Source organism: Megascapheus bottae, chromosome 1 (assembly GCF_031878675.1).
Source record: "Megascapheus bottae isolate mThoBot1 chromosome 1, mThoBot2.hap1, whole genome shotgun sequence".
NCBI lineage: Eukaryota > Metazoa > Chordata > Mammalia > Rodentia > Geomyidae > Megascapheus > Megascapheus bottae.
The window spans coordinates 97989010-98014751 of record NC_143509.1 but is presented as its reverse complement, the minus strand read 5'-3'; the positions used below and the strand labels follow the sequence as shown (position 1 = coordinate 98014751).

General features: G+C 42.5%; 1 protein-coding gene across 5 annotated transcripts; it reads left to right on the top strand.

Moving 5' to 3' along the window:
- Positions 1-157: 157 nt before the first annotated feature.
- Positions 158-22514, top strand: Tmem50b (transmembrane protein 50B). Of its 5 annotated transcripts, none has more exons than XM_090348914.1 (8): positions 158-271; positions 2846-2926; positions 8895-9034; positions 10993-11099; positions 11697-11764; positions 14533-14625; positions 18228-18285; positions 20305-22514. In XM_090348914.1, exons 3-8 carry the CDS (start codon positions 8936-8938, stop codon positions 20348-20350), a joined length of 471 nt encoding a protein of 156 aa, XP_090205040.1. In that variant the 5' UTR covers positions 158-271; positions 2846-2926; positions 8895-8935; the 3' UTR covers positions 20351-22514. The 5 variants fall into 5 exon arrangements, with proteins under 5 accessions (XP_090205040.1, XP_090205034.1, XP_090205038.1 ...); XM_090348908.1 differs by having other exon boundaries at positions 158-303; XM_090348912.1 differs by lacking the exon at positions 2846-2926.
- Positions 22515-25742: the final 3228 nt, after the last annotated feature.

Genomic DNA, 25742 nt, shown 5'->3' with positions numbered 1-25742 from the left:
TGGTTGGTGCGGATTACAGGCAACTCCTTTCCTCCTCCCTCTGGAGTCCAGCTCCGCCCCGTTTGCGTCAGGCCCCGCCCCCGCGGCCCATTTTCCGGGCGCCTATTGGTTCCTGAGGTGGGCACGTCGTGTCGCCCCGCCCCAGCGGCACCCTCGCTTCACTCTAAGCCCGCAGCTCCGAGCTCGGTGCTCCGCGGTTGAAGTGGAGCGGGGTCAACGCCAGCCTGGCTGCGGCGCCGATTTTTTTAGCTCCCTGCGCGCGCTCCCTCAGGTCGGTGTGGAAAAACAGTCCTTTCTCTCAAAGTGAGTCGCCATCTTAATTGCGTAGAGTTCCAGGTTCTTTTTCGGGGGGGAACTTGCCCGCTGGGGCAGTGCTGCGGCACCGCCTGGCCCGGTGCGCCGGTGCCGCCTGACCTGCGGGGCTGGGCCTCCTCCGGCCCCGTCCGCGCCCCCTCAGCCGCGGCGGCCGCTGCGCCGCGGCCCTCCCCACCCCCCGCCGCCCAGCGGGAGCTTCTCGGCCCCTCGGGGTGATGGCGGCCGGGGGAGCGGCCGGCGGGACCTCGCTGCAGCCGCCGCCGCCCCACCCCCGCCCGGAGGCCCGCGCGGGCTGCGGGGCGCCTCCAGCGCTTGGGTTTGCTCCGTACCGGGGCCCAGGCATCCGTCTTTGCTTTGGGGGGCCCTTCGGCCTCCTCCTGTCTGAGATGGGAAGGAGAAATGGGAGAGGGGCACCGGGACTTTGGGGTGCCCTTCCGGATGGGGGAGTCGAGCTTGGTCGCTGGAGCGGCGGTAGGTGCGGGCAAGGCGATTTACTTTTTCTTTCTTTCTTTGTTTTAAACCCACACATGGTGGGTTGTGCAAGGAGGTTACAGGTTGACCTGTCCTCTCATGCGTGACCAGGCAGCCCTTCCCTCAGTTAAGGTGACTTCCGAGTTAGCCTGAAAGGTAACTGTATGACCTCTTCAAACCCAAGCCGTGCCGAGGCGGGGCTGGTGCCCCAGCCACCCTGCCCCTGGACGGAAGGAAGGGGCATGGGAATTCTCACTTCCGAAGGAATGGACGCGGTAATCCGCTCATCTAGGTTTTCGGATCGTGGGAGAAGCTCTTTGCGAGTGGTCCACCTCTTGTGTCAAAGGCGTTCTCCTACTTGCACTGTAAATCCCTTTTCTTAACAATTCCAGCAGCTCTTACTACATCCCATACGCTTCATTGTCTAGTCTTTCCAACTTCTGTAAGCTTCAAATGGGTAAAACAGACGTAGCGAGTTCAGGGCTGCTAGGACTCCTCAGTCCTCCCCACCTCCCCAGTCTTGGCCTTGAACTCAGGGCCTGGGCACTGTCCCTGAGAAAAGCTCCGGGCTAGGGCTCTACCACTGGAGTCACAGCACCACTTCCGGCTTTTTCTGAGTGGTTTATTGGAGGTAAGAGCCTCACAGACTTTGGATTTGAACCCCAATCCTCAGATCTCAATCTCCTGAGTAGCCAGGATTACAGACAGACATGAGCCACTGGCACTCCTCTGAATTTTTTTTTTGGGGGGGGTGGGGGGACTGAACTCAGGGCCTAAACATTGACTTTGGACTTGAGAATCTCAAGGCTAGAGCTCTACCACTTGAGCCTCAGCACCACTTCTGACTTTTTCTGTGTATGTGGTACTGAGGAATTGAACCCTGGTCTTCATGCATACTAGGCAAGCGCTCTACCACTAGGCCAAACTTCTGCTCTCCTCTTTGGATTTTTGGTAGCTCATTGGAGCTAAGGGTCTCATGGACTGATCTGATCCTCAGTTCTCTGTCTTCTGAGTAGTTAGGATTATTGTTTGAGCCACAGGCACCTGGCTAAGAATTTTTTTTTTTTTTTTTTTTTGCCAGTCGTGGGCTTGAGCTCAGGGCCTGAGCACTGTCCTTGGACTTTCTCAAGGCTAGAGCTCTAGCCCTTGAGCCTCAGCACCATTTCTGGCTTTTTTCTATGTATGTGGTACCGAGGAATCGAACCCGGGTCTTCATGCATGCTAGGCAAGCACTTTAACCACTAGGCCAAACTCCCAGCCCCGTGGCTAAGAATTTTCTTATTTTATCTTTATTTCCCTTTGTAAATGATAACAGTAACATTAAGGCGTAAAACAATTGAAACATTAAAGGAGGATATCAAGTACAACACTGAAATAGTAAAGATATATTAAAAAATATATTTGTTCGGCAACTCACATAAAGACATATTTTCGTGTCAGAACCTGCATTTTTTGGTTGTACCCCAACGTTTTTTTTGTTTTTTTTATTTCTCTGGTCCTTATTCACATATATTGTAGTTGTTTCTGAGTTTTATCCATAAAAACCCTGTGTGAAAAATCCTTTTAGCATCAATGGATGTTTCAAATAGACCAAAAAAAACCCCCAAAAAACAGGTCTTTGCAACTTAAATATGCTTTGATTTCAGGATTAAAAAAAGTAAGGTTTTGGGGCCAGGAGTTTGGCCTAGTGGTAGAGTGCTTGCCTAGCATGCACGAAGACCTGGGTTCAATTCCTTGGTACCACATACTTAGAAAAAGCCAGAAATGGTGCTGAGGCTCAAGTGGTACAGTTCTAGCCTTGAGACAAATCCAAGGACAGTCCTCAGGCCCTGAGCTCAAGCCCAGGACTGGCAAAAAAACAAACAACAACAAAAAAGTAAGGTTTTAGAATTTGAAAGCAATTAATTGCCTGATTTATGTGAATTAAATGCATTTCTTAATATTGATCTTTTTATATAGAAGAATTACCAGAGACGGGCTGTGTTAAATAAATTTATTAACCTTGTTACCACTGAGTAGTGCTGACATTAAGATTATATTTTCCCATTTGGCTTGGCAGGAGTGAAGAAAGGAGTTTCTTAAACATATATACAGGAAGAGAAAATGGGACCCTCATATTTTGTGTACAGTCCATCCAATGGTAATCATCTTGAATACCCAACAATAACAGAAAAACTTGTACTTTTTTTGCTTGTTCTTTAAAAAAAATCCATTTATTATAAAATATATTTCAAAACTATATATAAAATAAATGTATAACATATAAATATGCTTTTCTGATGCATATGTGTGATTCTGAAGCTTGGAAAGCTGAGGCAAGAGGACCATGAGTTTGAATCCAATCTGGACTATGATAGTAAGACATTGTTTCAAAAAGAAAAACAAATGACAAAATAAAAGAAAGAGAGGGGCCGGGAGTTTGGCCTAGTGGTAGAGTGCTTTCCTAGCATGCATGAAGACCTGGGTTCGATTCCTCAGTATCCCACATACATAGCAAAAAAAGCCGGAGTGGTGCTGAGGCTCAAGTGGTAGAGTGCTAGCCTTGAGAAAGTCCAAAGACAGTGCTCAAGCCCTGAGCTTAAGCCCAGGACTGGCAAAAAAAAAAAAAAAAAAAAAGAAAGAAAAGAAAAGAAAGAGAGAAAGAAAGAAAATGGAAAAATTTCAGCTTAAAGAAAAAAAAAGGAAAGCAAAAACACTTGCATTGTAACTCCTACCAGATGATCAAAAAAGTTACAGTAGCTTCTTTTTTATTTTTTTCTCAGTTGTGGGGCTTGAACTCAAGATGTGGGTACTATCCCTGAGCTAACTGCCTACCACCTCAGCACCATTTCCAAATAATCTCTTGTTTCTTTTGTTTTTGGTGGTCATGAGGATTGAACTCAGGGCATAGACGCTGTCCTTGAGCTGCTTCTCCCCTCTCCTCCTCCCCCCACCCCCAGCTAGTGCTCAAGCACTTTGAGCTACAGTGCCACTTCCTACAATATCTTCTGAATTTCTTTCTTTCTTTGTTACTTTTTTTTTTGCATATGTTAGGCAGGTGCTCTACCATCAAGCTGCTTTCTTAATCCAACAGTGGATTATTCATTAAACTGTGATCACAAAATCATTATCTCTCTGAGCATAGGTAAGTTCCAATGCAATTGCTTCCTAGATTTTGGGTTACATTTTTGTCATATTATCTTAAATTCAAATCTAACTATATAAAAGAAAGGACAAAAAAATATGACTCTGAGATGAAGGCTTCCAGGAAAAGGTAAGTGAAACAGAATGGCTTCTTTGTGTCATAGTGTGATGAGAAGTCCTTAGCCAGGGCATCTGACAGCTTACTGGTCAGTTACTCTGAATTTATACTCCTTAGCTCCCTGTAGTCTGCCTGCTTAGTCTCAGTTAAAAGGGTTGATGAAAGTGAGTCTGCTGTGAGGGAAGAACGTGACCTCTGCTGATAGAGGCCTCCCAGTTTCCAGGAGAGCAAGCACCGCAACAGTGCCTGCTCAAGTGCAGATAGAAAGGAACCAAGTCCTGTGGCATTCTGTCCTCAGGCTGAAAAACTACTAGAGTGCTACTACTTCACTTTAGTCTGGTTATCCTCTGCTTGGGGGGCACAATTGGGTTCTTTTTCAAACCTGTGTTAGATCTTTCTTATCTCCTGTATTGTTTTTTAGTGACTTATTCTCTATCTAGTAGAATTCTTTTTTTTTTTTTTTTGCCAGTCCTGGGTTTGAGCTCAGGGCCTGAGCACTGTCCTTGGACTTTCTCAAGGCTAGCACTCCACCACTTGAACCTCAGCACCATTTCCGGCTCTTGTCTATGTATGTGGTACCAAGGAATCGAACCCAGGTCTTCGTGCATGCTAGGCAAGCACTTTAACCACTAGGCCAAACTCCCGGCCCCATATCTAGTAGAATTCTTAACTCTCACTCTAGCATTTTTATAAGAAGAGCTATTGTTTTATTTTTTGTTTTTGCCAGTCCTGGAGTTTAAACTCAGAGCCTGAGCACTGTCCTTGGGCTTTTTCATTGGGGCTAACACTCTGCCACTTGAGCCCCAGCACCGTTGCTGGCTTTGGCTTTGTGTTAAAGTCTTATCTGAGTTAGAGGTACCTAGCAAGTTCTGTTCCTTTGTCGTATATGACTTACAAGCCAGAAAGCAAGTAGACATTCTGAGATTAGATATGTGGAATGTTTTCCACAAAGTATGTAATATCTCTGAATAATTCATGCCATTGGATTTTAAGGCCTGTAAAACATAGTGCCTAGAAACCAAGTTTATAGCTTTTTCAAGAAAACTGTTCTTCAGACTCTTTGTCAAGGTTTGTCCTTGGAGTAATTGTCAGGGTCACTGCAGATCTCATTGGACTGAGCTCTTCTCCCATTCAACCATAATGTTCCTTTAAACTGTGGCTGTTTCTTTTTTCCCTTTCTGTTTTCATATAGACAAGAGAACACTTTCTCCCCCATGGAATCTGAAAGGAGAGAAATGCTGTGAAAGTATGTCACGATGGGTAGCAATATAGTGTGATAGGTCCTGAGTACAGACTCCAGAGTCAGATGTTAACTCTGATGGAGAAGTCCTTGTACCCTGTACTGCATTGGAAGTTAACAGTTCTCTAAGCTGTTTCAGTAATGTGAAGATAATAATAGTAACGGCCAGCCAGCACGATGGCTCACGCCTATAATCCTAGCTACTCAGAAAGCTGAGATCCGAGGATCGAAGTTCAAAGCCAGCTGGGGCACTAAAGTCCGTGAGATTCTTATCTCCATTTAACCACTAGAAAACCAGAAGTGGTGTGCTGTGGCTCCAGGGGTAAGGCGGTAGCCTTGAGCTGAAGAGCTCAGGGACAGTACCCGTGCCCAGAATTCAAGCCCCATGACTGACCCCCCCAAAATAATAATAATAGTAACTGCCTCAGTGTGTGTTTGTGTGTGTATGTATGTGTGTATGTGTGTGGACTGATTGGAATAGTCTATATAAAAATGTTTCTCTGGGCCTGGAGTTTGGCCTAGTGGTAGAGTGCTTGCCTAGCATGAATGAAGACCCGGGTTCAATTCCTCGGTACTACATACATAGAAAAAGTGAGAAATGGTGCTGTGGTTCAAGTGGTAGAGTGCTACCCTTGAGGAAAGCCCAAGGACAGTGTTCAGGCCCTGGACTAAGCCCCAGTCCTGGCAAAGAAAAAAAAAAGTTTCTCTGGGACTGGGTGTGGTGGCTGACGCCTGTAATCCTAGCTACTCAGGAGGCTGAGATTTGAGGGTGGTGATTCAAAGCCAGACGGGCACGAAAAAGACTTCAAGACTTTCATCTCCAATTAACCACTAGAAAACTGGAAGTGGCAGTGTGGATCAAGGGTAGAGCGGTAACCTTGAGCTGAAGAGCTCAGGGACGCTCAGGCCCAGGGATAGTGCCTTGAGCTAAAGAGCTCAGGAACAGTGCCCGGGGGAGTGGGTGGGGGGTGTGTGTCTCTGGAAATTAAATGGAGCCTGTAAGGACCCTAAAAAAATAAGGTAATCAACCTATAATATATGGCTAGTTCTGGGGAAAGATGAATATTCTGGTTTTGTTTCAACTTAGTCACTGGATATTTCTACCTAATATCTTGATGTTCACATTGTTTTGTTTTCTTGCTTTCTTGCTTTTCTTTCCTTCATTCCGTGTGCGTGCGTGCGTGCGTGCGTGCGTGTTTGTGTGTGTGTGTGCACGCTGGTACTTTGGCCTGTGCACTGTCCCTTAGCTTAATTGGAGATAAGAATATCACAGTTTCCTGCATTCCTGTCTTGGAAGTGAACCTCAATTCTCAGTTCTCACCTCTTGTATAGCTAGGATTATTGACACTGGTTACTTGTTTGTTTGTTTGTTTGTTTTTGGCCAGTCCGGGGCTTGAGCTCAGGGTCTGAGCACTGTCCTTGGACTTTCTCAAGGCTAGAGCTCTACCACTTGAGCCTCAGCACCACTTCTGGCTTTTTTCTATGTATGTGGGACCGAGGAATTGAACCTGGGCCTTCGTGCATGCTAGGCAAGCACTCTACCACTAGGCCAAACTCCCGGCCTGGTTTTTAATGATGCTGAAGAATACCCTAGGGCCTCAGTCATACTAAGCCACCGAGCCACATTCCCAGACCTGTAACCAGGTTTTGTTTTTGCCAGTCCTGGGGCTTGAATTCAGGGTCTATGTTCTGGCTTCTTTGGGAGTCTGAATCTGCTGTCTCACAGGAATTAGGTCTAATTGACCAAGGGTATAGACTGAAGTGGTTGAGGTTTTTTGTCTTTTTTCCATAATTTCCCCTGGATGTCCAGCTGCTCTGGTGGGCCTGGACTCCCTTGGACTCCCTTGTTCTGACATCTTAAGCCAATAGGACTATGGCTTTAGCTTGAGTTTCAGCTACTCTGTACCACAGAAAGTTGGGAGTGGAATTGAGGTGTGGGCTGCTCTGGGTAAAGCTACATAAAAATGTATGCTACACATGGGTTTTCTTTCTTTCAAGGGTCAATTCCCTTTCAGATTCTGTTTTCAAAGAGCAAACACCAATATTTTCAAATCTTTTTAGTATTTACGTTGGGCCTCTGAATCTCCTATTTGAACACAATCTCTTTTTTTTTTTTAAGATTTCCATAGGATGTTATACTTAGTTCTTTATTCTCTTTGTTTTTTATTTATCTGTCTGCCTGTCTATGTATGTATGTATGTATGTATGTATGTATGTATGTATGTATGTATGTATGTATATGTATATGTATATGTATATGTATCTATATCTATCTGTTTATCTATCTATCTATTTCTTTGTCAGTCATGGGGCTTGAACTTTGGACCTGGGCACTATCCCTGAGCTCTTCTTTCAGCTCAAGGCTACCATTCTACCAGTTGAACCACTGTGGCACTTCCTGTTTTCTAGTGGTTAATTAGAGATAAGAGTCTCAAAGACTTTTGTGCCTGGGCTGACTTTGAACTGTGGTCCTCAGATCTCAGCCTTCTGAGTAGCTAGGATTACAGGTGTGAGCCACCAGCACCTGGCTCTCATATATTATTTATTGCTGCATTAACTTGGAGTCTAGTGGCTTAAAATAGCCATCTTAAGGTACATGCTGGATTCTGTAGGTCAGGAACTCAGAAAGAGGGTCCAGCACTGTACTCCATATATCTGGCATCTTAGAATTTTTCTTTTTTAAAAAATTAATTAACTAATTTATTTATTTATTTATTTTTGCCAGTCCTGGGCTTAAGCTCAGGGCATGAGCACTGTCCTTGGACTTTCTTAAGACTAGAGCTCTACCACTTGAGCCTCAGCACCACTTCTGGCTTTTTTCTATGTATGTGGTACCGAGGAATTGAACCCAGGTCTTTGTGCATGCTAGACAAGCACTCTACCACTAGGCCAAACTCCCATCCCCCTTAGAATTTTTCTAGAGGTTCAAAGTTTGGGAGTGATGATGCTCAGATAGCAGCACTTAGACATATGACTCAACCATTTGGCAGTTGGTGTTAAATCCATCACGACAGAAGCTGCATTGCTGCTGTCTCTGCCCTTGCTTGGCAGAAGTTACGCAGTATAACTTCCTCTGCTTTGGTCAGTCAGTATTTATGATTGACTCAAATTCAAGGGTTGTGACACTAATCTACCCATCAGCAGGAAAAGTATTAAAGAATTTTTACTGACAGTTGTTTTTGTTGTTTTGTTTTGTGATGCTGAGGGATCAAGCCCAGGGCTTTGTGTTTGAATATGCTTAACCATGAAGCTACCCCCATTCTCTAAGAACTATGTACATTTTAGTTGGTACTTATTAATGTAATGTGTTTTTCTTTCTTAAAACAAGACCTAAGTTTATATTTAAAGCTTTAAGAAATGAAGTATTTCATTCTTTCTTAAAACATTTCTTTCGGGGCCAGGAGTTCAGCATAGTGGTAGAGTGCCTGCCTAGCAAACACAAAGACCCAGGTTCAATTGCTTCACACCACACACGTAGAAAAAGCCAGAAGTGGTGCTGTGGCTCAAGAGGTAGAGCTCTAGCCTTGAGAAAACCCAGGATCATGCTCAGGCCCTGAGCGCAAGCCCCAGGACTGGCAAAAAAAATTCTTTAAATTGATTATTCTTTTTTGTCCTTTTTGGTTATAGGATACATTCTCTGATACAGGATTCATGCTTTTGGAGTAAAAATGGCAGGCTTCCTAGATAATTTCCGCTGGCCAGAATGTGAATGTATTGACTGGAGCGAGAAAAGAAATGCTGTGGCTTCTGTGGTCGCAGGCATATTGGTAAGTGTGCAAGCCCTGCTAATGAGATGTTCATGCAGTAGCTTATGTGTTGGGAATTGGTGTTGTTTTCCTGGGAACTGAATTATTTTTGTATTCCTTTTTTTTTCTTTTTTTTGCTAATCCTAGGGCTTGAACTCAGGGCCTGAGCATTATCCTTGGGCTTCTCTCAAGTCTAGTGCTTTACCATTTGAGCCACAGTACCACTTTGGGCTTTTATGATTTCTGACGAGAAATTTGTTATTCTATTTCATATGACTTGGATTTTCTTTCTTATATAGCTTTCAGTATTCTCTCCTTGTTCTGCACACTTAATGACTTAACTATGGTTTGTTTGGGAGTGGTTCTTTCTGCTTTGTTGGGTGTTCTGTAGATCTGTTCTTGAGTACTACTTCTCTTTCAAAATTTGGAAAGTTTTCTATTCCTTTAGCTTTTACATTCTTCTATTTCAATGATTCTTAGGTTTGGTCTCTTGATAGTTTCCCAAAAGTTTTTACATTTTCCACTCCTATTTTTTGTTTGTCAGTCCTGGGGCTTGAACTCAGGGCCTGGGCACTGACCTTGAACACTTTGCCTCTTGGCACTGTGCCACTTGCATAGCGCCATTTCTGGCATTTTCTGTGTATGTGGTACCAAGGAATCAAACCCAGGCCTCTTAATTCCTCATTTGACTTTTTTTTTAAGTAAGTCCAGGACTTAAACTTGGTACCTGACCCTTTTGCTCATTGTCTAGTGCTCTTCCAACTGAGCCAAGTCAACCCTGATTTTTTTTTTCTTTTTGTCATTTGTTTTTGTGTGTGTGTGCCAGTCTTGGGCTTGAACTCAGAGGCTGGGCATCATCCCTGAGTTTTTGTGCCCAAGGCTAGTATTCTACCCCTTTGAGCCAGAACTGCATTTCTTTGACTATTCTGTGTTACACCTGTGTTGTCCTTGAGCCCTGATATTCTGCCTTCTAATTGATCCATTTGAGAGCAATTGTGAATTTAGTCATACTGAGAAGGGTATGATCTCTCCTCTGTAACATTTGTGAATAGCTTTTCACCACCTGGTTGTGGGAGATCCACCAATTACTGATTATTTCTTTCTTTTTTTTACCAGTCCTGGGGCTTGAACTCAGGGCTTGAGCACTGTCCCTGGGCTTTCTCAAGGCTAGTGCTATACTACTTGAGCCACAGCACCTCTTCCAGCTTTTTTATGTACGTCGGACCAAGGAATCAAACCCAGGTCTTTGTGCATACTAGGCAAGCATTTTACCACCAGGCTAAACTCCTGGCCCTTCACTGATTGTTTCTTTTATTTCAAAGTCCCCAGTGGTGTCCCAGGCTCAGACCCTGATTGGCCAATAGCTTACTTGCCTGTAGCTAATGTAATCTGATTCTCTGAGTATCTCAGTCTCAAGCAAATGACCTTCCTACAAGATGGTACCTTGCTGTTGCTCTCCCTATTATGGGAAAGCAAAAAGCTGCCCTATCTGGACCTGGCCTGCCACCATGGTGAAGTCACCTTCCTGCCAAATCCTTGCATGGATGTGTGATGCCTGTAGGAATTAAGGATTTGTCCCTCAGCTAAGTCTGCTGGTTTGTCAAAGAGGTTACACAGCTAACCTTGTGGTGGGAACTTCAGCCTCTCCACTCAAGGAGAAGGGGCTGGACCTAGATTTGCACCCTAGTTTTCCCTGTTGCTTTTCTCTTTCACACCACTTTTCAGCTGTCCTGTTCTTCTGTAATTCTCAACCTCAGATTTTCCTCAGTTTTGCGCTCCCAAAGGTAGCCTCTCCTTTGTTTCTCAGACTCTTCTCATTCACAGAGTGCAGTGGCCTCTACTCTGCCATCGTGGCTCCTGGGAACCTTATTTTTATATTTCACCATTCAAAATTCAGAATGGGAATGGTTTGTCACTATATAAGCTATTATGCTAAGTAAGAGTTTTAGTGTTTTAATATCTTGGGCTTTTTTCTTAAGTTTTTTACAGGTTGGTGGATCATGATTGATGCAGCAGTGGTATATCCACAAGATTTGAACCATGCTTTTCACACATGTGGTGTATTTTCTACATTGGCTTTCTTCATGTAAGTATACAGGTATTGTCAATTCAAAATTGATTTTTGAAAGCTGGGTACTAGTGGCTCACATCTGTAATCCAAGTTACTCAATAGGCTGAGATCTGGGGATTACATGTAGTTCAAATCCAGCCAGGGGAGAAAAGTTCGTGAAATTCTTATCTTCCATTAACTACCAAAAAGCCAGATGTGGAACTCAAGTGATAGAGTCCTAGCCTTAAACACAAAAGACTCAGGAATAGTACTCATGCTCCTGAATTCAAACCCTAAAACTGACAAAACAAACTAACAAACAAATAAAAAAAAAAAAACCCAAGGAATTCTAGAACAGGATAACTCAAACCGAGTCATTTATTTATAAATATATAAAATAGCAAAGGTATGTGAAGTTGAGCTGTTCTTTTATAATCTCTGGAGTAGTTAGGGGAAAAAATAAAATGATTGTAACAGTTCTGTCCCTTGGGCTTTCTGTTTATTTAAAAGATACATTTAGTTACTCAGTTATTAAAGTACTGGCTTTAGTTGAACATAATTTTGTTTCCCTATTATGTGACTTGTAAATAGTTAAGTAGCAGGAAAGCTCATTGGATAACTTGTGTCTTCTAGGATAAATGCTGTGTCCAATGCTCAGGTGAGAGGTGACAGCTATGAAAGCGGCTGTTTAGGAAGAACAGGTAAAGGACTGTTCATGATCTGTTAACCTTTTTTTTTTTTCTGTGTATGTGGTACTGAGGAATTGAGCTTCATGCATGCTAGGCAAGCAGTCTACCATAAAGCCATCCCAGCCCCTTAACATGTATTATTATGAGTGTTAGTGGATGAGTGCTGTTAATGGATATTGGAAAAATAGGAACTTATCAACAGAAAAAACAAACTTCCAATTCTTTTTTTTTTTTTAATGATTTATTTATTTTGACAATCCTGGGCTTGAGCTCAGGGCCTGAGCACTGTCCTTGGACTTTTCTCAAGGTTAGAGCTCTACCACTTGAACCTCAGCACCATTTCCGGCTTTTTTCTATGTATGTGGTACTGAGGAATCGAACCTGGGTCTTCGTGCATGCTAGGCAAGCACTCTACCACTAGGCCAAACTCCCAGCCCAAACTTCCAATTCTTTATGTGGAACTGACTAATAGGATAGTTTTTGTTGTTGTTTGTTTGTTTGTAGGTCATGGGGCTTGAACTCTGGGCTTGGGCACTGTCACTGTGCTCTTCAGCTCAAGGCTACTGCCTTACCCCTGGGCCTGAGCGTTGTCCCTGAGCTGTTCAGCTCAAGGCTATCGCCCTATCCTTTGAACCACAGCACCACTTCCAGTTTTCTAGTGGGTAATTGGGCATAAGAGTCTCACAGACTTTAGTGCCTGGGCTGGCTTTGAAGCACCATTCTCAAATCTCAGCCTCCTGAATAGCTAGGATTACAGGTATGAGCCACCATGTCTGGCTCTAGAAAAGTTTTTATTAGCTCTTAAAAAGTTCATAAAGTGGGCTGGGAGTTTGGCCTAGTGGTAGAGTGCTTACCTAGCATTCACGAAGACCCGGTTCGATTCCTTGGTACCACATACTTAGAAAAAGCCGGAAGTGGTGCTGAGGCTCAAGTGGTAGAGCTCTAGCTTTGAGAAAAATCCAAGGACAGTGCTCAGGCCCTGAGCTCAACACCAGGTCTGGCAAAAAAAAAAAAAAAAAAAAAAAAAGTTAATAAAGTGATGGCTTACATCTGTCACCCTCACTATTCAACAAGGTAATTCCAGAGGATTTGGATTTGAAGCTAGCCAGGGCTGGCCAGTCATTCTGGTTTAGAGGCATGGTTCTAAGGATCATGATTTAAATCTAGGAAAGTCCATCAGATTCTTATCTCTAATTAATCATAGAAAAAGCTGTAAGTGGCTCTGTGGTTCAAGTGGTAGAGTACTAGCCTTGAGAGCAAAAAGGAGCTCGGAGACAGTGCCTCAGCCCAGAGTTGGAGCTCGAGGACTAGCCAAAAAAAAAAAAAAAAAGAGAGAGAGAAAGAGATTTCAGTTAAAGTTACTATTTTTGTTGTGAATTATATAGCTTATAATATAGATAAATTATCTAACTATTCAAGATCAGTAAATCATGGACTCTAGGTTCTAGTGTTAACTTCATTTTAGTCATAATAATGACCAGTAGTATTACTTATATAGCTAGCCATGATCACAAATAGCACAGGAATGAACACTTCAGGGGACCCAATTGAGGATTGTGCTTTTCATATTCAGTTCTGATTACCTGAGTCATTTCTACAGACTACAACCAAATGGTTTTGGAAGAACACAAATACACTTTCTTTACCTTGAACTCTTTTCAGTTGTCACCACCAAAATAGCTTTCCTTTATTTGTGTTAAGAGCCCAGAGATTTGTTTTGAGTGTGTAAGAGGTGCAGGGTGAAAAGTCCTGTTTCCCAACTTCCAGGAGTAGAGAGAAGGATTTGTGGTCTTTGTTGGAATTTTAAAGAGTGTGGGAGAGGAATTTGAAGGGTGATTAAGAATAAAAGCAAACTAGAATGTGTGGTGTGTGCCAGAAACTGGCTTGAGTGCCTCACCCTGTTGACTCACTTTCGTGTCGTGATCATCTGTGCATAAGAGCTCTATTGCTCTCTATTTCAAATGAGGTCATAAAAGTGCTCACAGAACCTGGCCATAGGAAGAGCAAGTGGTAGAGCCAGGAATGCACACTGACTCTCTTGCTCCAGTGCCCTGGATCTCAGCCACTGTGCAGTACTTGTTTCCAGGCATGGACATTTGGTTCCTTTGTCTGGCTTAAAACCAGATAGTTTATTTCTTTTTTGACCTTGATTAAATGTAATATCATTTATTTACAATAAAATCTACTAGGGCCGGGAGTTTGGCCTAGTGGTAGAGTGCTTGCCTAGCATGCACGAAGACCTGGGTTCGATTCCTCGGTACCACATACATAGAAAAAAGCTGGAAGTGGTGCTGGGGCTCAAGTGGTAGAGCTCTAGCCTTGAGAAAGTCCAAGGACAGTGCTCAGGCCCTGAGCTCAAGCCCAGGACTGGCAAAAAAATAAATAATAAAATCTACTAATCTAATTTAATGGATTTTGGGGGGGGTTGGTCATAGAACTTGAACTCTGGGCCTGGGCACTGTCCTTGAGCTTTCTCAAGGCTACAGCTGTACCACTTGAGCCTGAGCACCATTTTTGGCTTTTTTTCTATGTGTGTGGTGCCAAGGAATTGAACCTGGGTCTTCGTGCATGTTAGGCAATCACTCTATCACTAGGCTAAACTCCCGTCCCACTTTATTTGATTTTTATTATTGTTGTAAAAGACTATATTCTACATACATTGATATGGGTTATTACCATGATATGCTTTTAATAGAAAGTTAAAGATGGAGTTTCTATTTCTATTTGCCTTTGAACTGTCTGGCCCTCAAGCCCAGTCATAAAACTGCTTTTTCACATAGGTGCTCGAGTTTGGCTCTTCATTGGTTTCATGTTGATGTTTGGGTCACTTATTGCTTCCATGTGGATTCTTTTTGGTGCATATGTTACCCAAAGTAAGTATGTATTCCCCTCCTTTATTTCACAGGATTCTGATAGATGGGTTTTCTATTTGGTTTAGTCTGTTAAGTCTAAAATTGAGTGCAATTATTGAGTTAGCTTGAAGCTACTATTCTATATGAAGATTCACTAGTTGTTAATAAAACCATTATTGTACGGTGAGATGTCCAGTAAGGAAATACCAGCCCCAGACAAAGCCTGTAGCTCATAGCTATCCCTAAAGTTTCTGATTTTTATTACCTCGTACACCTAGGTTCTTATACCAAAGGCCCATTTGCTCACTAGACCAATGCAGGCCTATAGTCAGGCCTCTGACACTTCTGAAATCCATGGGGTTTTGTTTTTGTTTTTGTTTTTTTTCGCTAGTCATGGGGCTTGAACTCAGGGCTAGGCACTATTACTGAGCTCTTTTTGCTTAAGGCTATGACCATAGCTCCATGTCTGGTTTTCTGTTCATAATTGGAGATAAGACCAGACATGGAGCCTAGTCTGACTTTTTTTTTTTTTTTGCCAGTCCTGGGCTTGAGCTCAGGGCCTGAGCACTGTCCTTGGACTTTCTCAAGGCTAGAACTCTACCACTTGAGCCTCAGCACCACTTCCAGCTTTTTCTATATATGTGGTACCAAGGAATCGAACCCTGGTCTTTGTGCATGCTAGGCAAGCACTTTAACCACTAGGCCAAACTCCCGGCCCCCTAGTCTGACTTTGAACCACATCCTCAGATCTAATCCTCTTGAGTAGCTTGGATTATAGGTGTGAGCCACCATTACCTGCCTTCAATTTTTTTTTTTTTCCAGTTCTAGGGTTTAAACTCCGGGTCTGGGCACTGTCCTTGGGCTTTCTTTTTTTTTTTTTTTGCCAGTCCTGGGCTTGAGCTCGGGGCCTGAGCACTGTCCTTGGACTTTCTCAAGGCTAGAGCTCTACCACTTGAGCCTCAGCACCACTTCTGGCTTTTTTGTATGTATGTGGTACCAAGGAATCGAACCTGGGTCTTCGTGCATGCTAGGCAAGCACTTTAACCACTAGGCCAAATTCCCGGCCCCATCCTTGGGCTTTCTTGAAGCTAGAACTCTACCCTTTGAGCCATAGTACGACATCTGACTCTTTCTGTGTATGTGGTACCTTGGAATCAAACCCAAGGCTTTGTGCATGCTAGGCAAGCACTCTAAACCTAGGTCATGCTCCTGGCCTTCATTTTTTTTTTAAATAGAACCTCTCACCCTTATTCAGATGTGGCATCGTTTACTTTTTTTTTTTTTTGCCAATCCTGGGGCTTGAACTCAGGGCCTGAGCTTGGGCTTTTTCCTCAGGGCTAGCACTCTGCCACTTGAGCCACAGCACCATTTCTGGCTTTTTCTATGCATGTGATACCAAGGAATTGAACCCGGGTCTTCGTGCATGCATGCTAGGCAATCACCCTACCACTAGGCCAAACTCCCGGCCCCCTTCAATGTTTTTATACCCAGTTGGACAAAAAAACCTTAACCTGACATGACAGCTGATTTATTTATGGGTCCTTATCTCATTTAATGCAAGTATTCAAGTGTTTTATTGCAGTCATGAATTGGACTGCATTCCATTATGGGATGCTCTACCAGATCCAGCTATGTGCCATGCAATATAGGTATACTTTACTATTCTTTTTTTTTTTTTCTTTTTTGCCAGTCCCTGGGACTTGAACTGAGGGCCTGGGCACTGTCCTTGGACACTTTTTGCTCAAAGCTAGTGCTCTGCCACTTGAGCCACAGCACCACTCTGGCTTTTTTCTTTGTATATGATAACTGAGAAATTGAACCCAGGGCTTCATGCATGTTAGGTGAGCACTTCACCACTAGGCTATGCTCCTGGCCCTTTACTCTTTTTTTAAAAAAGATTTTATTAATATTGATTTTTACATCATATTTCAAATGTCATGTTTAACAAACAAGTATTCAAGAAGGGAATCTCTATATACAATCACTGGCACACAGATTTTAGAACATAATTCAAATTAAGCCAAGTCTTTGTATGCTTTACTATTTTTAAATCTGAAAAAAATCTGAATTCCAAAGCCCTGAGGATTTCAAATTAAGTGTATGGACCCCAAAATCTTTCTGCTCCGTTCACATCTTCTCTCTTAAACTAGTCTATAGTTTCCAGTCATTGCTCAAAGGCAGGCTTTTTTGTTTGTTTTGTTTTTGTTTGTTTTGTTTTTGTTTCTTTTTTTTTTTTTTGCCAGTCCTAGGCACTATCCTCAGACTTGAGCCACAGCACCATTTCCGCCTTTTTCTATGTATGTGGTAACTGAGAAATCAAACCTGGGTCTTTGCATGCTAGGCAAGCACTCCACTACTAGGCCAAACTCCCTCGGCCTGATTTTTTTTTTTTGCCAACGCCGACAGTATCTCTTAAATCTCTACATTGATAAATGTAGAACTTTTGGAATGCTTTTCTTTCCCTTTGGCTCAAAAGAAGCAAAAATTCAAGAGGACAGTGGTTGATTAATGTTTAAGTAACATTGATAACTAAATACTTCTAAAATGAGCTGTTCTAGCTAATTTTAAGTATTAATAGGCTGGTACTGGTGGCTCATGCCTATAACGACTCAGGAGGCTGAGATCTGAGGACTGCAGTTCAAAGCCAGCCTGAGCAGGGAAGTCTAAGATTCTTATCTCTAACCACAAAAAGCCAGAAGTGAAGGAATGGCACATGTGGTGGGGACTGTACCTGAGCAAAAAAAGCTTAGGGACACATTCATGCCTTAGTTCAAGTCCCAGAACTGAAATGTGCACTCATGCACACACACACACACACACACACACACACACACACACACGAAAAAATTAATGAAAGGCTGGTGAAGGTACATTTTAGTATTAGAATATGTGCTTAGCATATTCAGAGCATGGTTTCAATTCCCATCACTAAAAAACTAAATAAATGCCAATAGAGCACTTATTCTGGTATGTAATTCTTCAGAAGGAAAATACTAAGCTAAGTGTGATGGTGCACGCTGCAATTTAGCACTTAGGAGACTTATGTAGGAGGACTGCAGGTTTGAGACTATCCTGGTTCATAGGAAGGCCCTGTCACCAAAGCATGATGGTGTTCCTCTTTGTGCAATTAACTTGGCTTTCAAAAAAAGAGCTTTAAAAAAAGAGGGGGAAGATGAGGGAGGCCAGGATCCAGTGGTTCACCTGGAATCCTAGCTATTCTGAAGGTAAAGATTTGAGGGTTACAGTTCAAACCCATCCCAGGTAGAAAAGTTCAAAGTCCTCTTTCCCACCCCAGTACTAGAGATTGGACCCAGGGTATGTGTATGTGCCATTACTGGGGCTTGTACTCAAGGTTCACTCAACTTGCGTCACATCTCCAGTTCCAATCTTTTGCTGGTTCATTGGAGACTAAGAGTCTTGTAGTTTGTCTTCCCCTGACTAGCTTTAAACCTCAGTCCTTAAATTTCAGTCTCTTGAATAGCTAGAATTACAGAAATAAGCCCACAGTGTCCTACTTGAACCCACAGTATATGCTTCTATGCAAGTACCACTGAGCTACATCTACAAAGACCTGTGGCCATTTGTCTTTTTAATCTTCTATCTGTTTTTCTTTGTGTGTGCAGATATTGATGTTTATCCTGGACTAGCTGTGTTTTTTCAAAACGCTCTTATATTTTTTAGGTAAGTTGCCTAATTTTTGTTGTTGGTAGTGGTGGTAGTCCAGAGGTTGAACTCAGGGCCTGCAAGTCCCTGAGCTCTTTGGCTCAAGGCTAGTCCTCTATTACTTTGAGCTACAGCACTACTTCCAGTTTCCTGGTAAATTGGTGACAAGAGTCTCACAGACTTTTCTGTCCAGGCTGGCTTTGAACCATGATACTCAGATCTTAGCTTCTGGAGTAGCTAGGATTACAGGCATGAGCCACCAGTGCTCTGTTGATATTTATTTATTTATTTACTTACTTACTTTTTTTTGTCCATTTTTGCCAGCAGGGCTTGAACTCTGGGCCTGCCCGCTGTCCCTAAGCTCTTCAGCTCAAGGCTAGTGCTCCACCACTTTAAACTACAGTGCCACTTCTGGTTTTCTGGTGGTTAATTGAAGATAAGAGTCTCCTGGACATTACTGCCCAGGCTGGCTATGAACCAACATTCTCAGATCTCGGTCTCCTGCATAGCTAGGATTACAGGTGTAAGCCACCTGTGCCCAGCAGATGGCTAATTTTTTAACCAGCTCTATTATAAAAGCAGCATGTATAGGGCATATGCAAATCCCTTGGATTAGTTACAGAAGGATTGCTTTGTTTGTTTGTTTTTGTACTTATTTACTTATATATTTGGGGATCTGTCCTAGGGCTTGAACTAAAGTCCCAGATGCTGTCCCTGAATTGTTTAGCCCAAGACTACCACTTGCTGCAGCTCTACTTCCAGGTTTCTGGTGGTTAATTGGAAGTGAGAGACTCATAGACTTTGCTGTCCCAGCTGGCTTCTAACTGTGATCCTCAGATCTCAGCCTCCTAAGTGACAAGGATTACAGGCGTGAACCACTGGTGTCCATCCCAAACAACTGCTATAAAAGTTAAAATCCTACTACAGTGTAAGAGCACACATAGGCGTTTTGGCTAAGGAGTCCTTCTCCTATGTTACTGTCTAAATTCTTATTTAATCTTAGATCTATATCAGTGGTTTTACCAGTTCATAGAAATCAGGCTCAGAGCATACTTAAGGATACTCAGCTAGTAAATACAGAGCAGGGATTTGAACCCAGACTCTTGTGTTCATAGTCTATGCTGTGTGAAAACGTACAAGCAAATCTGTGTCATGTAACATTATTCAAAAAAGAAAAAAAGGAAAGAAAAAGAAATCATGCACAGGTAGCTCACACTGGTAATCCTAGCTACTGAGGAGGCTGAGAACTAAGCATCAAGGTTTGAAGCCAGCAAGGGAATAAAATCCATGAGACTGCTATGTCCAGTTAACCACCAAAGAGCTTGAAGAAGAGGTGTCACTCATGTCACTCAAGTGACACCTCACTCAAGTGGTAGACTACCAGCCTAGAGTGAAAAAATAATGGACATCATCCAGATCCTCAATCAAGCTCTTATACTGACATATATGCGTGCATACACACACACACCCCTACTATTTATTTTAAAATAAATAAAAAGGAAAGAAGGAGGGGCTGGGAGTTTGGTCTAGTGGTATAGTGCTTGCCTAGCATGCCCGAAGACCCAAGTTCGATTCCTTGGTCCCATATACATAGAAAAAAAAAATCCAGTAGTGGTGCTGAGGCAAAGTTCTAGCCTTGAGAAAATCCAAGGACAGTGCTCAGGCCCTGAGCTTAAGCCCAGGACTGGCAAAAAAAAAAAGGGTGGGGGGAGAGGAAAGAAAAGGAAGGAAGGAAGGGGAAGAAAGAAAAAGAAAGGAAGGAAAGAAGGGAGGAAAAGAAAGAAAAGAAGGAAGAAAGAAAAAGAAAGAAAGTAGGTGCTGGTGGCTCATTACTATAAACCTAGCTACTTGGTATCACATACACAGAAGGAACTGAAAGTGGTGCTGTGGCTCAAATGGCAGAGCACCAGCCTTGAGCAAAAGTGCTTAAGGAAAGTGCCCAGGGCCTCGAATTTAAGCCAGGAATGGCAAAAAAAAAAAAAAAAAGAATCTGTGTCACTGTTGATGGATTTCATGATTTGCACTCATCTCTTCTAGTACTCTCATCTACAAGTTTGGAAGAACGGAAGAACTCTGGACCTGAGATCATTTCTTGAATCACATTTTTCTTTTGTTCGATTATATTTGTAGATATGTTTTTATCTCTCAGTATGATTTACACATTGCCAAATGAATTGATTGTACTTGAAATGTTTTGTTTCTTTGCACTTCTATGCCCTGAGTTTTGAAATTTGCTTTTTTCACGACCAGACTGTTAATATGTACATAGTAGTTGGCTGTACAGACTGGAAGATGCGTATTAGATTTTATTCCTGAGACTTAAAGCTTGATATCATCTGTTCCCTAAGCCAGGGACCTGACTTATTATTGTGTTATTTCAGAGGCAAAGTCTCCATAGTTGTAATATCTGAAGCTGTACAAGAAATATAGTGCCCTATAAATAGAATAAGCACTGCGCTATTAAAGTATTTCTTCACATTGTAGTTTATTTTGGCTTAAAAATGAATTTTTTCAAAAGGAAAAATGAATGTATTAAGGAAATGGACTTTTTTATGTAGATTTTTTAAATGCCCAAAGGACTAGTTTGAGCACCTCTTTTTAAAAAGATTTCCTCTATTCTACCTTTATTTGGGAAAGGACAATGCATAATAAACTTTTTTATGGTTGATGTACAGAGCTTTACCCTGTCTCAGGGTGTAACAACAGCCTCTCAGTAGCTGACATTACACAGAGTTTTTTTGTGTTTTTTTTTTTGGTTTTGTTTTTGTGGGTCATGGGACTTGAACGCTGGGCCTGGGTACTGTCCCTGGGCTCTTCAGCTCAAGGCTACCACCCTAACCCATGAGCTAAGCCCCACTTCTCATTTTCTAGTGGTGAACTGGAGATAAGTATCTCAAGTTCTTTAGTGCCAGGGCTGGATTTGAACCGAGATACTCAGATCTCAGCCTCCTGAGTAGCTAGGATTACAAGTATGAGCGACCTTGCCCAGCTGGCTGTTTTTTTTGTGTGTGTGTGTGTGCCGGTCCTGGGGTTTGAACTCAGGGCCTAGGCGCTGTCTTTGAGCTTCTTTTGCTCAAAGCTAGTGCTCTACCACTTGAGCCATAGTGCCACTTCTGACTTTTTCTGAATAGTTTATTGGAGATAAGAATTTCACAAACTTTCCTGCCCAGGCTGGCTTTGAACCACCATCATCAGATCTTACACTCCTGAGTCACTAGGATTATAGGTGTGAGCCACCAGCGCTCAGCCAATATTACACAGTTTTATCTGACATCAACAGTTCTATAGCTAGTGAGTTCAAGACAGCTGGAATTTAGAAGCATGAATCACAGAAGGAAATGTGGGATAATTAAAGATCCTAGAACTTCATACTGAAGGGGATTATGATCTAGTATATTGTTTATTTAGTTACTGACTGCAAGTGTCTTTTCACTGTAGCTCTCAAGCTACACTCCAATCCAAAACTTCTTTGACTGAGTTTGAGACATTGTATTTGGACTATATGTATTTTCCTATGGGCCTTCCTTGCCACATTGGCTTTTCCTCTGTTACAAGGATCTTCTGGTGTATTTTTCCCCAAAGAGAGTTTATAGAGCCATTGGTTGTAAACCAGAATAATACCTACAGTAGCATATGCAACTTCCAATGCAAGCCTTACTTCGCTACTTCCTTCCTCTCTGAGCGTGCACAGAGTATGATGCATCTGCGGAACACTGTGCAAAGTTGTCTTGTCCTTCCATGGTTTTTCCTCAAGATGTAAGCTTGTCCTGGTTCCAACAAACTGTAAGTTAATTACTTGCATCTGCTGTCTTATAACATTGCAATAACTATGGCTTACTTATTACTTAATTTACCTTCAACTATTATTAAATGTGTTGAAGAAAATAGGTCATAAAAATTGGTTTCTTGTTCACGTTTCAGTTATTTACGTACTCTTGATCGAAAAAGAAGTTTATCCTTATCAGGAAAAACAATGTACTCATACTTGTAAAATGCTAGTGTGACGATTTATAAAGGGTCCTCTGACAACCCATGGCAGTTGGCTTTTCTTTCCTCCACCTGGCCATGAACTTGTTTTTAATTATGGACAAGTCAATTCATGTCCTATTCTTATTTGCCATTTTATAAACAAAGAGATAATGTTAGTGTCCTCTCCTATACATTGTGAATTAGTAGACTTCTCAGAATCATTTAAAAAAAACACATGATATCCTTAATAAACTTCTGACTGTTACTCAAGCTCAAGACCATTATGTCTGAGTGACTTTTGTTTGTGTGTAGACCAATATATGAGACTGTTCTGTTATATTATTTTTAGATATTTGTTAAACAGCAACAACAACAACAAAAAATTAAACAAACAAAAAACAGGTACTGGTGGCTCATATCTGTAATCCTAGCTACTCAGGGTGCTAAGATCTGAGGATTCAGTTTAAAGTCAGTCTGGGCAGTAAAGTCCATGAGACTCTTGAATTAACCTCCAAAAAACCAGAAATGGAGCTGTGGCTCATGTAGAGTGCTAGCTAGCCTTGAGCAAAACGAGCTCAAGAGCAGCACTAAGATCCCGACTTCAAGACTCACAGTCAACCCAAAAAAAAGTATGACTCTGATCAAGAATCAAGATGCATTGCACTCATAAGTTTACAAGTTGAATTGAAATCCCTTTGTACAACCATTTAAAGGATAATTTTGAAAATTAAAAATGACTTAAAAAAACATTAAAAGGAAAAAAAATGACAGGCTGAAATTTTCTATCATATGTTTTTGTTTTTGCCTGTCCTGGGGCCTGAACTTAGGGCCTGAGCACTGTCCTTGGACATTTTTTGCTCAAGGGTAGCATTCTGCCACTTGAACCACAGTGCCACTTCGTGCCTGCTAGGTGAGGACTCTATCACTAGACTACACTCCTGGCCCCTATTATGTGTATTTTGTCTTACTTTTTGCATCCTATAACTAACGACACTATAATGGGCTATATTGTATGTGTGTATGTGCGTGTGCATGCAGGTCCTTGGGCTTGAAATCCAGACCTGAGCATCATTCCTAAGCTTTCTTGCTGAAGGCTGATGCTACACTACTTAAGCCACATCTCCACTTTCAGCTTTTCTGGTGCTTAAGTAGAGATAAGAGTCCCATGAACTTTCTTTTTTTTTTTTTTTTTGCCAGTCCTGGGCTTGAGCTCAGGGCCTGAGCACTGTCCTTGGACTTTCTCAAGGTTAGAGCTCTACCACTTGAGCCTCAGCACCACTTCTGGCTTTTTTCTATGTATGTGGTACCGAGGAATTGAACCCGGGTCTTCGTGCATGCTAGGCAAGCACTTTAACCACTAGGCCAAACTCCCGGCCCCTCCCATGAACTTTCATGCCTGGTCTGTCTTCAAACCACTGTCCTCAGAGCTCAGCTTCCTGAGTAGCTAGGATTATGGACGTGAGCCACTGACACCTGGCAATGGGTTGTCTTTTTTTTCCTCTTGGTTTGCGGCTTGAACTCTGAGTCTGGGCACTGTCCCTGAGCTCTTCAGCTCTAAGCTACCACCCTACCCCTTGAGCCACAGTGCCACTTCCAGTTTTCTAGAGGTTAATTGAAGATAAGAGTCTCACAAACTTTCTTGCCTGGGCTGGTTTTGAACTGTGATCCTCAGATGTCAGCCTCCCAAGTAGCTAGGATTACAGGCATGAGCCAGTGCACCTGGCTTTGGCCCATCTTTTAAGACTCATTCTTGCCATCCATTTATGGCCTTGTCTTGGTGTCATTCTGCCCCACAGACACAGCACTGAGAACTCAAGGGCTCTGCTGTTGTGTCCTGCCAACCTCACAATTCAGAGGCAGAAACTTGGGTGCAGAGAGGCCACAGCCATGGTCTTCAGTCAGCCTGAAGGTCCCTGGTGCTGGTTAGCCTGGAGCTCTTCATGGACTGGGAAAATGGTGTACATCAAAAAGGCACGTGAAACCCATGGCCCAACTAAGTCAATTACCCTTTTCCTGTGATTTAATATATATATATATATTAAATACATATATTATATATATATTCATGGCATATTCTTAAGAGGGTTTGGGAATATGGTCTTTTCTATACTTGATACTTGGAAAATTATCTCTTGGAATACTTTGAGAAATGTAGTTTGGGGAATGATTGCTTTACGAAGACAGAAGATGGGATAATTAAGGGGACATTTGGGTGTGGTCACTACTGGCTTTGGGGAAAGCTGGTAGGTAGCCAGTGGACTATGGAAGCAGAATTGGTGCTGAGAGAGCAGTATATCATTCCTAGTTGCAGTTATGGGGTGTTCTGGTTTCCATTTAAGATTATTAAGGGGGTTTTCTGTCCCTGCAAACACTGGTTTACTTCCTATTCTTGCTTTTCTCTGTCTGTCAATGCATTGGATAATAAGGGAAGGTTCTTCTTACCTTCCCCTGTGGCTTTGCTCAATGATTTTCTTTCCTTTTCTTACTTTTTTTCCCCTATCACTGTTCTATGTCTGTGTTTTTGGGGGTTAACCGGAGTTAAGAATCTCATGAACTTTTCTGCTTGGAAATGGGATTCTTGATTATAAATCTCCTGAGTAAATGAAGATTACAGAAATGAGCCACTGGTATTTTGCTTTGTAGCTTTTGGTCACAAGGTGGCGTTTCACATTAAGAAAAATTCTAGTCCTTTTCAGTCCTGTTTTAAGACGGGGCTGGTCTCCAGTTCCCGCTGGATCACCCTTCCTTCACCTCCTGAGAGCTGAATTGTGAGCCTGACAGGCCATCTCCAGTGGTTTTAGTTTTGTTTTATGTTTCCTGCTTCCCACAGTGGACTGTTTTTTTGTAGTAGTAGTTTTATCACAGCTTAATTTTTTTTTTCTTAGTGTTTTCAGGTAAGAAAACATGCCCCTTTGATTACTTTAGGTATAGCAAACAGATTTTTTTTTTTTTTTTGGTCAGTTGTGAGACTTGAACTCTGGGCCTGGGCACTCTCCCTGAGCTCTTCAGCTCAAGGCTACCACCCTACCCCTTGAGCCACAGAGCCACTTCTGGTTTTCTAGTGGTTAATTGGAGATAAGAATCTTATAGACTTTCCTCCCTGGGCTGGTTTTGAACTGCGATCCTCAGATCTCAGCCTCCTGCGTGGCTAGGATTACAAGCATGGGCTACCAGGCGTCTGGGGTGCCTAGCTCTTCCTTCCTTATTAAGTACTTGTACCAAGGGGTTACAATTGCAGGGTCACTAGTAGAGTGCTTCTCTGTTTCTTTTTTTTATTGGTTGTGAGGCTTGAACTCTGGGCCTGGGCGCTTCCCCTGAGCTCTCTAGCTTAAGGCTACCACCCTTCCCCTTGAGCCACAGAGCCACTTCCTGTTTTCTAATGGTTAATTTGAGATAACAGTATCATGGTCTTGAGTGCCCAGGCTGACTTTGAACCTTGATCCTCAGATCTCAGCTTCCTGAGTAGGTAGGATTATAGGTGTGAGCCACCGTGCCTGGCTGTACAA